The sequence below is a fragment of the Podarcis muralis genome, chromosome 11 (assembly GCF_964188315.1).
Source record: "Podarcis muralis chromosome 11, rPodMur119.hap1.1, whole genome shotgun sequence".
Classification (NCBI taxonomy): domain Eukaryota; kingdom Metazoa; phylum Chordata; class Lepidosauria; order Squamata; family Lacertidae; genus Podarcis; species Podarcis muralis.
The window spans coordinates 43,658,953-43,672,433 of NC_135665.1; the positions used below are offsets into that span (position 1 = coordinate 43,658,953).

The 13,481-nt window shown below is 40.7% G+C and overlaps 1 protein-coding gene across 2 annotated transcripts in view; it reads right to left on the minus strand.

Annotated features, from left to right (window-relative positions):
* The window catches only part of MAP3K1 (mitogen-activated protein kinase kinase kinase 1), a 61,400-nt gene that overhangs the window by 9,047 nt on the left and 38,872 nt on the right, over nucleotides 1-13,481 (minus strand). For both annotated transcript variants that reach the window (XM_028749540.2, XM_028749539.2), the window contains exons 7-14: nucleotides 9,592-9,713; nucleotides 8,476-8,557; nucleotides 8,185-8,362; nucleotides 7,409-7,693; nucleotides 5,882-6,003; nucleotides 4,389-4,480; nucleotides 2,505-2,694; nucleotides 1,072-2,344 (exon numbers count right to left, since the gene is read on the minus strand). In XM_028749540.2, the coding sequence (XP_028605373.2) occupies nucleotides 1,072-2,344; nucleotides 2,505-2,694; nucleotides 4,389-4,480; nucleotides 5,882-6,003; nucleotides 7,409-7,693; nucleotides 8,185-8,362; nucleotides 8,476-8,557; nucleotides 9,592-9,713 (2,344 nt within the window). The remainder of the gene's footprint in view (nucleotides 1-1,071; nucleotides 2,345-2,504; nucleotides 2,695-4,388; nucleotides 4,481-5,881; nucleotides 6,004-7,408; nucleotides 7,694-8,184; nucleotides 8,363-8,475; nucleotides 8,558-9,591; nucleotides 9,714-13,481) is intronic.

Consider the following 13,481-nt stretch of genomic DNA (forward strand, 5'->3'; position numbering starts at 1 on the left):
GTCTAGAGGACACGCCAGTTGGGAAGCAAGACAATTAACTTTATTGCCCCTCACCAAAAAGAACAGAACAGAAAAAGAAATCTTCTCAACTCCAAGTGTCACCTAAATCTAATGACTAAACCATGTACTGTAAGTGACAGTATCCACACAGAGATAACCAAATTAGCACAGAGTAAATACTGAATTCCTGTCTTAAAGCAGTCTAATTCCACAGAGTGCAAAGGGAGTAGGAATGTGGACCTCAAGGCCTAGCATGCCTGTATTTCACCTCTGGGCAAGATAATGCCCATCAGACAGATTTCAGTCCTACTTCTATTTTGCATTTTGTATATTCAGTTGTCATTCCATGCATGATCAATTTGAGCTCAAAGAGCCCTCTTCCTTTCATTGCTACCCTAATTTCTTCTTTCAGCTCTAAGTGATAATTCAGTTACTACAACCCCCCCCCCCCAAACATTCATTTAGGCTTGATGGTATCAATAAACCCTACCCACTATGTGCAAACAACATGCTATTCCCTATACCTATTTTCCCCAGTTCTAATATATAAACAAATGAAGTGACGTGCCTTAGAGCTTGGTATGTAGCTTCAATTAACTATTTTTATGGACAGGACACAGAACCCAGTTATAGTCGAAGTCCAAAGTATGCCCATTCCCCCCCCCCCCCCAGGTAAACTGGCTGAAGGAAAAAGTGACATGCATAGCCAGCAAAATACGGTTGAGTTTTCCTTGAACCATTACGGTATCATTTTCAAAAGTGCTGCTCAGCTGATGGCAAAGCTTTTGTCAGTGGAATGGGAAAGGAAGTCATTTTCAGCTACCTACCTCCTGCCCCACAGCCCCGTACATCTGGTTGAGAGGGCCCCCAGCTTCTGGAGCAGGTTCAGCGGGCAATGGCTGAAAATGGCTTCCCTCCCCCTTCGGATGAATGGCATGGTTTGGAAGCAACCCACTGTGTCTTAAAGGGCAAAACTGTTTTTCCTTTGGTTTTCCAAATCAAACGCAAGAAATGCATTGTACAACAGTAAATGCAGGTAGACTAAGAAAATACAAATGCCAGTGTACTCACATCCTGCTGAATGATTATGATATCTTCACCATTTTCAACCTGCAATTGAGGAACTACTGGAAGGGCATCCTGAGATGCTGACATTGCCATGGCAATAGCTAAAGCTTCCTCTTCTTCAGCTTCCATCTTTTCCTTGCATTTCTGATTATGGTTCACATCATCTTTGTATGTGTTGTCGTTTTCCGCGCGCTCAGGAGACAGAACCGCCACTTCAGATTTGAAGGTGACTGTTCCATCACTCGCTGGCATCGAAGCCTCAAGTAAGTCCTCCATACTGGAATTGAGTTCTGTATTAATATCCAGCTGGCTACGTTTTTCTTCCACAGGGGTGAAGACAGTCTCTTCACTTGGTATGACTGCACTATTATTGCTACTACTATTGCTATCACACTGTGATATATCATTTAAATTAAGCGTCATGCTGTTTTTGGAGGCCTCCCCCTGCTTGTTCATTTCACATGGAGTAGGTCGAGATGGCTTTGGCCGGTGTATATGACTGAATGGCAAAGGCCGGGCCTGTGTAAAGACAGGAGACAGTTTTTCTGATTCTTTATGTTCAGCACAGTTTCTTTGAATCTGGAGAGAAAGCTTCCGTTGCGTTTGAGGAGAAGCAGAGGGCATTTTGCAGGGAACAAATCCCTGAGGTCTGAGTTTAGAAACATCAGCGCCTGCGGGTACGGATGGCGTAGTGGGGGACGACAAAGTTGGGAATACGGATTGGGAATGACAGGATGAGAGAGAAGAGTTCAAGCACTGACCGTGGGGTCTGCCTTTTGTTTGAACGGCTGGTTTTGGTAGCTCCATTGTTCCTGAAGAAACAGAAAGTCCCAGAGACATACCAGCCACCATGTCAGAAATGTCCTCTGGACTGGCACTTGGTTTTTTGTCACCCACACCTTTCCCACTTTTCCCTGATAACTGAATCGTGTTATTTGGAGTATTGCTCTCTGTGGACTCTGGAGAGTTATCAGGAACTGGTGGCTGTGCAAATTCGCGCCTGCATTCGCCGGAATGCATCTCCTCCATACCAAGCTGGATGGCTTCTGCAATTTCCATTTCATCTGCTATAGCCATCAACCGCCGGCGCATCCTTGTGTAATGCGTTGAGCTCGTCATACTCAACATTTCTAACAGTTTAACAAACACGTGCGGTACTCTTGCAACCATTCTGGCAGCACTTAAAAATACCCTCCGTGACAATTTGCCAACCATTGAGTGGGAGTTGTCAATTGACTGCAGAGCAAAGTTCAGCAGTGACAGCAGCTTTTTGTACCTAAAAGTAAACACAAAACACAGTTAATGTCTCTGCATCAAAAAAATAAAGCGTACCAAGCATTTAAAGCAGCAAGTCAACTGTGGTATAGTTGACAAAAAGTGTTTTTTATGTTAAAAATAAAATAAAATTCTAAACTCAATATTTTCTAATGTAGTACCTGTCTACGACAGTGTCTGCCTGTAAAATATCCCCACTGACAATGTGGGGATAAAATTCACCAGGAAACTCCAACAGCAGTCTATCTATAAGACAAAGGCGCCCAAGCAGTGCTTGCCAATTGTTTGGTTCAGGCTGTGTTCCAAGGATGCAATTTAAGACAAAATCAATACCACCAATGCCAATGGACCCTACAAAAGAAAGAGAATTAAACAGAATTAAAGATATATTACTAAAATATATTGTTTTATGTGAAGTTATGTGAAGCTCTTCCCCTTTTCATCCAAGTCACTTTTGGGGGGGGTGTGTGTGTTACAACCTGTTACAATTTTTCAGACTACTCATGAATTTCACCAGTGCTGATTGCTTTTGCTTGCCACTAAAGTAATTTCATATTAGAAGAACCAGCCCCCCCCCCCTTTTTAATGCTGTAAGCAAAGTTCCCAAAATAAATGACATTGGAAAGGTTTGTCCTTCATTCACATTTCCATCCCATCTGTTTGAAGTTCACAGCATAAGCTCACATGTCACATGAATGTTTTAAAGGTTACAAAAATCATTACAAGCATATTCACAGTTCTATCTATGTGCATTCATTGAAGACTGGAAAGTACTATTTTGCATTCACCACCGTGTTGAAGTAGCTCTCAAATTCTGCCAATTCAGGTGCCACAGAATCAATATTTTAGTAATGAAATATTGAAGTTTACTTCTATTAAATGAAGTTTAGTAATGATGAACTTGGGTCTATTCTTTTAAATTGGTCTGTTCAAAGTATAACTTACATATAACCCTAGGTCTGCAATCCAACACAATTACTGTGATGTCTTTATCCTTGGTCTTCCAGTTTCTCAATTTTAAACCTCTTCTGCTCTGAATCTTCCTACTTGTCTACTGTATTTCAACCAACATTTTAGCATCATCACACTACTATTTCATTCTCTCCAATGATTAGCCATTCTTCATATTAGATTCAAAATCATTAAATCATTTTACAGTCTTCTAGTTTCTTATTTTTCTACTGTACATTCCACCCAAGATCAATTTATTTGTTACATCTTCTCTCTAATATAAGTTAATGCTTGTACCTTCTCTTCTAATGAAACAATGTGTAGGAATTCTTCCTTTATAAACTCAGCTGGCTTAATCTCTCCACCGTCCCCCCCAAATTCCCTTGATTTTCCACTATGATCTTCAATTTCTCTCCACTTACTCTCTCTTTTCTTTTAATTTCCCTGTTGTACCTATTTTATTTTATTTACAACTTTACACTTTCTCTTCTCTTTTCTCATCTCTTTTGGTTTTGCTCTTAATTTAGAATGCAAACATGTGAAGTGGAGTTTGTTATTGCTTTTAGTGTACTTTATGCAGAGCAACGGCAATCAAGATGATTTGAGTGGGATGCTCACAAAGCCATGAAGATGCAGGATCAAAATAAAAAGATCTTGTGTTCATTTGATGGACCCTTTGGGGGTAGGGAGAAATTAGCTCCGCAATCAAATGGTGGTCTGGCGACTGCTAGTACATAAGATTATTTTTGAAATTTCCAACTTAATTAAGTATTGGACTAAACCATGCTGGAATTTAGTTTTCTTTAGAACAACTGATCATGTTATTATTAGATTTTCTCCTCTGCCACTTCAAATTTCATCTCAAAGCTCCTTATCTATGGTAGGAAGTCTTTGGTTAATTTTTCAGCCCTTGTCAAACAACCGTATAAAGTATGTGTGACAGTGTTTGCTCACATTCATCCGTTGTTACTATTGCCCCAAGAAGCCCACCGAGTAAAGGAAGAGGCAAGCATCTTTTTTTCCCCTTATGATACTCTGTAAAGCACTAGATATACTGATGGTACTATACAAATAAGTATACAATGAAGTTTTACCAGAGTTAAGTATTTCTCTACCAACTGCCAGTTCTCCAGCTTGGCCCTTGCACATCTCAAGGAGTGTTGAAACTGAAAGTTGGCTTGTGCGGCTATAAAAAGTAAGAAACAAAAACCAATGTCTTTATCACATGAATTCTGTATGTATAGCTCTATGTTTTTGTTTTATTTTTACAACAGGCAGAGAACCTATCATGTAAGATCTTTATCAAGGATATTTCTGAAAACAGCATGGTCAAAATTAGGAGCAATTTTCATAATTCATAAATACCCATTTCAACATGCTTCCATTGATATATACTTTTAAGAAAGTAAAACAAGGTTGTGCTTCAACAGGTGACACCAAAGTAAAGATTCCCCACTGTGCAGTGCCATCCCAAATCTGGGATTAAGGCTATTTATTCATCCTTGGTTTAAGGTGGTATCTGTTTAAACTCAGTCTAAACTGTCCAGCTTTCCCTCAGCTAGCTGTGGGAGTTCTGATACATACCCTCAATACTGAAGGTCTGGTAAACGATTAACTGGATACTTTAGTGGTGCTGTCTCAAGTTTCTGTTGACTCTATCACCTTCAACTTCCAAAACTGTTGCTCTAGATTAGATGCCAGAGTTCTCCCTTTGGCCATGCTAACAGAATTTTGGTCTAGACCAGTGATGGTCAAACTTTGCCCTCCGGCTGTTTTGGGACTACAGTTCCCATCATCCCTGACCACTGGTCCTGTTAGCTAGGGATGATGGGAGTTGTAGTCCCAAAACAGCTGGAGGGTCAAGTTAGGCCATCACTGGTCTAGGGCATCAGTTTTGGAATTCAAACAATTTCTTGAAGTTTCTATAGGACTTATTTCTGCAGTACTATGTGATTTAGTTTGTATGCTAAGTCAGTGGAAACTTTTTTGCTTTCTTAACAGACTGCTCTGACTTAGGCAAAGCCTAAGTAAGAACTCAGTTATTTGGTGAGCATCTGATAGTCGCTTAGACCCACAGAGACAAAAAACAATTGAAAGGCAACCTGTTATCTCTGAGTACTTTAGAAGTTGGAAAGATAAGAGAATAGACTTTGCCTGTACATGTGCAGACCCATATGTGGGACAGTACACAGATCTTTTATGATGTGCTGTGCATCCACTGTGCAACATTATGACACATCTGATAATGCACACAACCAACTATGGCAAGAAAAAATATATCCTAAATTTCTGAAAAATCTGAGCATTTACACTTTCCAGAAAATTGTTATGGAAAAATGAAATCCAATGTATCAATTTAAGAGTAACATTTTCCAGCTATAATAATACCTAGATAATATTCAAAGAGCTGCTGGTGAGTATTTTTTACGGTATAACCAATTTTACGTTCCAGGCCAAAATAACTTAATACAGACCATAAATCAACAAACAGCCAAAAATTTGTTTTTACATGAATTTGTCCTTAATCTTTTATGAAGTTTTTTAAAATACAGATTTGTAAAAAGTTTGAATAGACCAAACACTATACCTGTTAGCATCTGCGCATTTCACCAATATAGTTTCCACAACTGGCTTCAGAAGTTGTTGCAATTTTGCCCTCTCTGCCAGACTATGACAGGGTGTATATACCAGCATGGCTCTTAACGTTTTCTAGAAAAAGCAGGGAGGGTTTTAAAAAGCAAAAAAACACAAAAAACCTTATACACGCACTTCATATGTTCTAAAAGAATAACAAGAATTAGTCAATGGATACAAAAATGCACTCTAAACTTTGCTGCAACAGACTAATCAATTGCAGGATACAATTTTGTAGACAAGAGGCAAATTTTGTAAGAAAGCAAAACAAATCCATGTTTGCCTACAAATTTATTAGCCCTCCATATGCCAGAGACTCTGCTTTACATGTTTTGTTTTGTTTAGTACAGTATAAAGAACGCAGTCCAGTGTGATAGGCCAGATAGAAACAGATAATAAAGGATGACCACACTGTGCGTCTTCCTCATAATATAAAGTCCTTTTTGATGACATTCCAGAGAAAACTGATAAGCTCTATTTAGCAGAAGCAACCTATCATCTCTGCTGAAAGCCAGACTCTGTTATTCTGGGCTTTCTAGAATTCTTTTTTGTGATCTGCTTCCTACTGGCTTAACCAAGAACTGTATATAACTAGAAGTTAACTGGGCGAAGTAGCTTTTATCTTACACTTATATATGAAACCTAGAATGGAGGCTTCAGTAATCTGCACTGTGTGTCCTAATTTGAGAAACTGTATTTTTCAAACATGTATTTCTCCATGCATGCTGAAGCATAGATATCCATGCATGGATTTTATTTGAACATTCACACCCTGGTCTTTCAACGGAACCAATTGGCAATGGGTCTCAATAACGGGTTGTTGTTTTTATTTTGATTATATATATATTGTGGTTTTTTATGTTGATATTTTCTGTGACCCGCCCTGAGACCTCCATGTATAGGGTGGTATATAAATTCTAATGATAATAATAATAAACTGTACTAATGCCACAATACACTTCAGATATTGCATGGAATCATTCCACCTGGCAAGCTGAAATACTTGCACGGATGGAACAATTGCCATAGTGCTGTGTTGAATTCTTCCCTAAATAAGCCCCAGTTCATACATTTGCTGGGAGCAGATGTGATGGAGCAGCTTAAGCTCCTTCCTTTCACCATACACATAAGCTCCTGTGAAAATAAAAAAATTCCATGCATATACAGGTTTGTACCAGGAAACTGTTTACATGATTTACCTCTCTTTAAAAAACACAGGAGGAAAGAAAACACAGACAGAAGTTGTTTGTGCTATTCAAGCTCTAAATTCCAGTGAATGTATGAAATGGGTAGCTATAATTATAGTAAATGGGACCATGGCCATTAGTTTCTTTTGAGTGTACCAAAAAACCAACAATTTGGGAGTCATTCTGCTGTCATCACAAATTCTACATCTTTGGCAACAGCATAAATAGTGGTTTCCATCTCTAAACTGTAACAATGATCTTGAAATTTCAATATTCGTAAAGAAGCTACTTACTAAAGCAGCAACGTAGACTTTGTAGACAGGATCGGCACACACCATGGAAAGGACACTACAGCAGGACTCCACATCTCCTGAGATACTGGTTTGTGATGACCCAATAGCTGCTCCTAGAGTTCCAGCACTTGTGGTGCTTCCACCACCGCTTCCAGAATTTCCAGTGCTTTCACCGTTAGCCAATAATAGAGCACCACTAACATCATGGGAGAGGCGTCTAAGGGCCATCTCACGTACATTCCAGTTTCGAGAAAACAAGCAGCCAACTAATTCCATTCCAAATACCTAAAAGACAGACATGAAAACACTTAAAAGTACATGTATGATGATCTCAAGTATGCATACTGAAAAATGCAATCCCATCTGAATTTGGGGTAGCACAGGGAAGAGCGTGTTGCATTCTTCAAGGCTGCTACCATCAGAGCAGCTGCAAAACAAGGGAGATGTCAGATAACTTCTCCATTCATTACTGTTTATTTTTGCTTGGAAGTATTCATATACTCATCTCATAAAATATCAGGCTGGTGTACATCAATATGCACACAATAAATATGGTAATCTTTTTTTCAAAGTCAGGGAACTAACACCGAAAAAGTCCTCTCCTATCACAGAATGCAAACCTGACACCTGCACTTACAAGTGTGCAGGGAATATAACACAATTTAACCAGGAGCAGTGCAATCCTGTTTGTGCTATTTGACATAAAACGGAATCAAGGAACACAAAAATACCCAGCAGCTAGTTTAATTAATGTTTCCTTTAGAAATTTAGTATACCTGTATCCATGGCTCAGCTAAGTCTTTATAGGCAGAAGGGATTTGCTGGACTCCATAATGAGTAAGGTTAAAATTACTATCTTGACTCCTCCTCGGTGAGACGGCTGTAGGCTGCTGAGTTTGCTGCTGGACAACACGAAGAACAGAAGGAGATTCTACAGGGCTTGGCAACTCATGGCTGTAAGGGGGGGAAATGGTTTCCATGAGTAGATGTTTGCAAGCTTGCAGATATTTTCATATTTATACTCATCAATGGAAGATCTAGTATATCCAAGTACAACACATCCTTACCTATAGAAATCATGAGATCTCCACTTAGATCTACAAAGAGGACATATAAGAGGCTCTCTGTTTCTTCTACACTCCTCTGCCCCTAAAAAAATTTAACAGTAACAAAAAGAAATAATACTGACGTTAGTATGATAAGGACATTTTAGAAAATATAAAGCTACTGAGTTTTTGGAAACATCTACAGAACTTACAAGTCTATGGAAAACTAGTCATATGGAAAACTGTATATTCAGTTCTGTAGCAAATGTGGCATTTGCCATTTATTCTACATGTTTAATGTATTGTGTGAATTATACCAGCTCTATATACCTGTCCACTTAAATATATATATATATCTATACCTCCAATCCTGTGGTTGAGACAAGAAACTAAAGACCTATTACTTCTGGATTTTGGACATTTTATAAGTTTCTGGGCTAATATCACAATATTGCCCAGTTCTTTGAAACTGATTGATCAGCTCAGTTAAAACTACAGGTTAATAATTTTCTTATAATTATTTTCTTCTCTTTCGTTCATAGTATGGGAGGTTTTTTTAAGACACAAAAGCTACCAAGATGCATTTCTCTATCATCCTTTATATAGGGATGTGGGTGGCACTGTAGTCTAAACCACTGAACCTAGGGCTTGCTGATCAGAAAGTCAGTGGTTCATATCCCCGTGACGGGGTGAGTTCCCATTGTTCAGTCCCAGCTCCTGCCCACCTAGCACTTTGAAAGCACGTGCATGTAGATAAACAGGTACCACTCCGGCGGGAAGGTAAATGGTGTTTCCGTGCGCTGCTCTGGTTTGCCAGAAGGGGCCTAGTCATACTGGCCACATGACCCAGAAGCTGTCTGTGGACAAACGTTGGCTCCCTCAGCCTATAGAGCAAGAAGAGCGCCGCAAGCCCAGAGTCGTCTGCGACTGGACTTAACTGTCAGAGGTACCTTTACCTTTTTATCATCCTTTATACTTAAACTCTGAGGAATACTATCTCACATTTATATGAGGAAAAGTACTTCACTTAGATTCCTCCTCTAACATCCCAGTTTATGCATAATCTCATTCCTTAATATTCATTATTTGAAGTAGAAGTACTGACATCTGTGATGCAGGTATCATCAAGTGACTTACATATTGACATGCAGTGGTGGTGAAGTTTATTTCTGCAGCCATCTTCACAGACAGTCAAGCTCTCTTCATCCAACATGCCTAGCAAACAAATGGGGCACATCTGTTCTTCTTCATCCTTGATACTATTTTTAAAAGAACATGTACCAACATTTAAAGAGTAATCCTTTTAATTTACATTACTATACCTCTTTCCAGGGCAAAAACCGGTCCCAATGTATATTTATTGGAGTGCATTCTATCATTCTGCAAGTGACTAGTTGACCTTTCAGTGCGACTGTTTGCAGTAAATTCCAGTGCTTGCTCACATATTACCTTTACCACACAGGTAACTGATCAAAATCGCCTCTACATTGTGCATGATGTAATGTTTTATATATTACTCTTCAATAATGTATGTTACAATAGTAACATGGAAAAGTCAACAAACTGCAGCCAGCAAAATGGGGTGGACAGAAAGTGTCCCCTTCCTCTCCTACAGCAGTTGCCCCAACATGTAGCCACAATTATCATGAGAGTTTGCTGAATCAAGGGTGTGTGTGGTCAGGGGGATTTGGAGGAAGTGGGGGTCATGGAAAGACTGGTTGGAAGAACCTCAGGTGCCTCAGCATAACTTCCCATCATCTCCCTCTTTCCCCTCAATCTCCTACACCACAACCCACTCCAGCCTGGCCTGGTGAACCTTAGGATAAGATTTTCGGGGAAGGGTTGGGGACTGCTGTGGGGAGGGGTGGCAGGAAAGTCATCTTTTGCCTAAAGCCTTCCATGGACGAATCTCTATCTTGAAGCCATACTTTGCAGTGTATCAAAATGAAAACTATCACCTATGGTTATATAGCAAGTCCTAGAATAGATACATCATTCTGTAGGATATGTTGGTAAAGAGGCTCTGGATATTAATAGCTTTAATCTCAGAAACAGGTTCATCTTACAGCTCAGGGCTTTTAGTGTTGTGGCCCTTGCCCTTCAGAAGGTACCTTCAATTATCATCAGGCAGGCTCTTATAGTACCGGCACCTACTTAAAACTTACCTGTTCACCTATGCTTTTTCCCAGGGGGTGATCCAGCTATGCTCATGTACTATATTAATCTACTGATTTCTTTTCATGTATTCCTGTATTTTTTATCAATGTGATTTTATTGTGTATTATGTTGGTCAAAGCCATTTTTTTTTAAAGTTGCTGGTATAGAAAGTTTTGCCAATGAACAAACAAATAAACAAAAAGTATTAATTCCAACTTAGGCTACTGTAGTGGTGCCCGAATGGCATTCCTGTGGTTTCTTCCCACAGTACTCTGGCAATATCTAGATGGAATAACAACACAAGTGGGGCAAATGACATTGTTTTCCCATCTAGAAGTTAATGGAGTGGTGTGTGAAGAAGCTACCGGAAAGCACTTGCTATGGTTCTATGGTAATATTAAGAACTGGTGCCATGTTAAGACTGAATTAGTGGCTAATTCAAGTGTCTTGTTTTTAAAAATGAAACAAGGGAAACTTACAATTTGGTCAGTGCCAATATTGAAGTCACCCAACACTTAAGTCAGATATTCCTAGAAAAACTAAATATGGAATAAATTCCTTTATGTCCAGTTCAACAGTCTCAAACCTTTTGAGAACTCACTAGATAAGCAAAATGATTACCAAGGCTGTAAGTTTAAAAGTATCACCTTTCTCCCCCTCTGTAATACAGATAATGGAAATATGCCTATTCCATTTCTGACGTACACAGAATTTGTTTTCTCTATAAGCCATCTGTTACGAAAAGCTCAAAATCTGGGCACTATGTGGAGGAATAAAATTTCAGCTCATGACTGATAAGTAGAACATGATTTATCAATAAAGAATATTGCTCTCCAAATGACTGGCACAAATGGAGGCTGTATAGTTTTCTGTGGATTTTTATGGGTAAATAATCATCCGGGGTAACAAATAACACATATAACTTAAAAACAGTATGTATACTCTATGACACTACTTTAAAAATAATACTGCTAACAAGTTGTCAAAATGTAAGAACAGAATTCTACAGAACATATTTTCTAACGCGGACGCGGGTGGCGCTGTGGGTAAAAGCCTCAGCGCCTAGGGCTTGCCGATCGAAAGGTCGGCGGTTCGAATCCCCGCAGCGGGGTGTGCTCCCGTTGTTCGGTCCCAGCGCCTGCCAACCTAGCAGTTCGAAAGCACTCCCGGGTGCAAGTAGATAAATAGGGACCGCTTATTAGCGGGAAGGTAAACGGCGTTTCCGTGTGCGGCTCTGGCTCGCCAGAGCAGCGATGTCACGCTGGCCACGTGACCCGGAAGTGTCTCCGGACAGCGCTGGCCCCTGGCCTCTTGAGTGAGATGGGCGCACAACCCTAGAGTCTGTCAAGACTGGCCCGTACGGGCAGGGGTACCTTTACCTTTTACCTTTATATTTTCTTACCCAATGTACGCACCAGGGGAGGCTAGCTTGTAGCCCACCAGAGATTGCTGCACCACTACTCCCATCAACTAATAGAGATGATGGCGGTGGTAATTTAGCAACATCTGGCGGGCCACAGGCTAGCCACTCTTGATATACACCAAGGTGACCCAACAGTTAAGAAAAGATTTGCAGCTGAATAATTTACCAAGCCTAGTTGCATTTCAAGCCTTACTATGGACCTAGTAAGACCAGGAAGAGAGGTTAACTTTAGTTTAGTTACTACATACACATATGGCCAAAAAGGAATTTGATATATGTATGCCAAAGGTGGGGAACCTCTTTGGCCCAATTGGCCAGATTGTTATCTGTCCCCATCCCATGGGCCAACTTTGACAGGCAATGCCAGATCATTTGACAGGATGGATTGTCCTAAGCACCTGCCAGAGTCTCTTGCACAGAGCTTTCCAAGCCCTCCACAGCCAACCGGTTGTCAGGTGGTTGGGAAATGCAGCACAAGGAGCCTTGCCAGCTCTTTGCTGGCAAATGGGCATTCTGCAATGACTGGCTGCACAATAAAGAGTTCCACAGGGGAAAGGTGCCATGGTTTGGGGTCAAATTTATGACATTTTAGGCCATATCTGACCAGGGAGCTGGATGCTTCCCACTCCTATATATTTAGAAAATTCACTGCATTTCATCATCTGCAGTAAATATTTCTACTATTGCCAGATTTACTAAAATAGGAATGGGGAAACTTTTTCATCCCAGGGACTGCATTCCGTTCTGGAGGCTACATGTCAATGGAAGGCAGGATCAGAGGCAAAAGTGAGCAGACCAATTTATGTAAGTGTTCCTTGTGTACAGCAGGCTAACTTTTACACATACTTGTAGACATAGGCGCCGACTCCATGGGGCTTGAGGGGGCCCGAGCCCCCTCAAAAATTCGTTTGGGGGGGCTCCGCCCCCCCAATAATCTCCGGCGCCCCTCCAGCAGAGCGCCATCGCCGCCCCTCCCCCAGCCCAAAATGCACAGGGAGGGGCGGGCTGCATGCCTCCTGCCCTCCCTCCCGAGCAAAAGCTCCACCCAATTTCCTTTGGAGCTGATTAATAGGCGCAGCACGCTCTCCCCTATTCGCTCACGAGGAGGCGGCGCCACTTTATTTGCATATTCATGAGCTTATTTATTATTCATGAGCTTTCCCGCCCCCCCCCCCAATATTTTTTATAAGTCCGCGTCCCTGCTTGTAGACCCTGCTCTGTCCTCCATTTATGCCAGCAGGAGGCATTATTAGAATTCAAGGTAACATTCCACCAAAGTAAAAACACTCAAGGAGGTTGCAAAGCACAGCTGATGTAACCAGGGTAAAGTCCCAGGGGTCAAATGGAGAGCCTCAGATTTCCACCCCCCTGCATTAGATGAATCACTCACACACAAAATCACCTTGTGATTTCTACATAAAACAGCTACCCTTTTCCAGGGCAAACA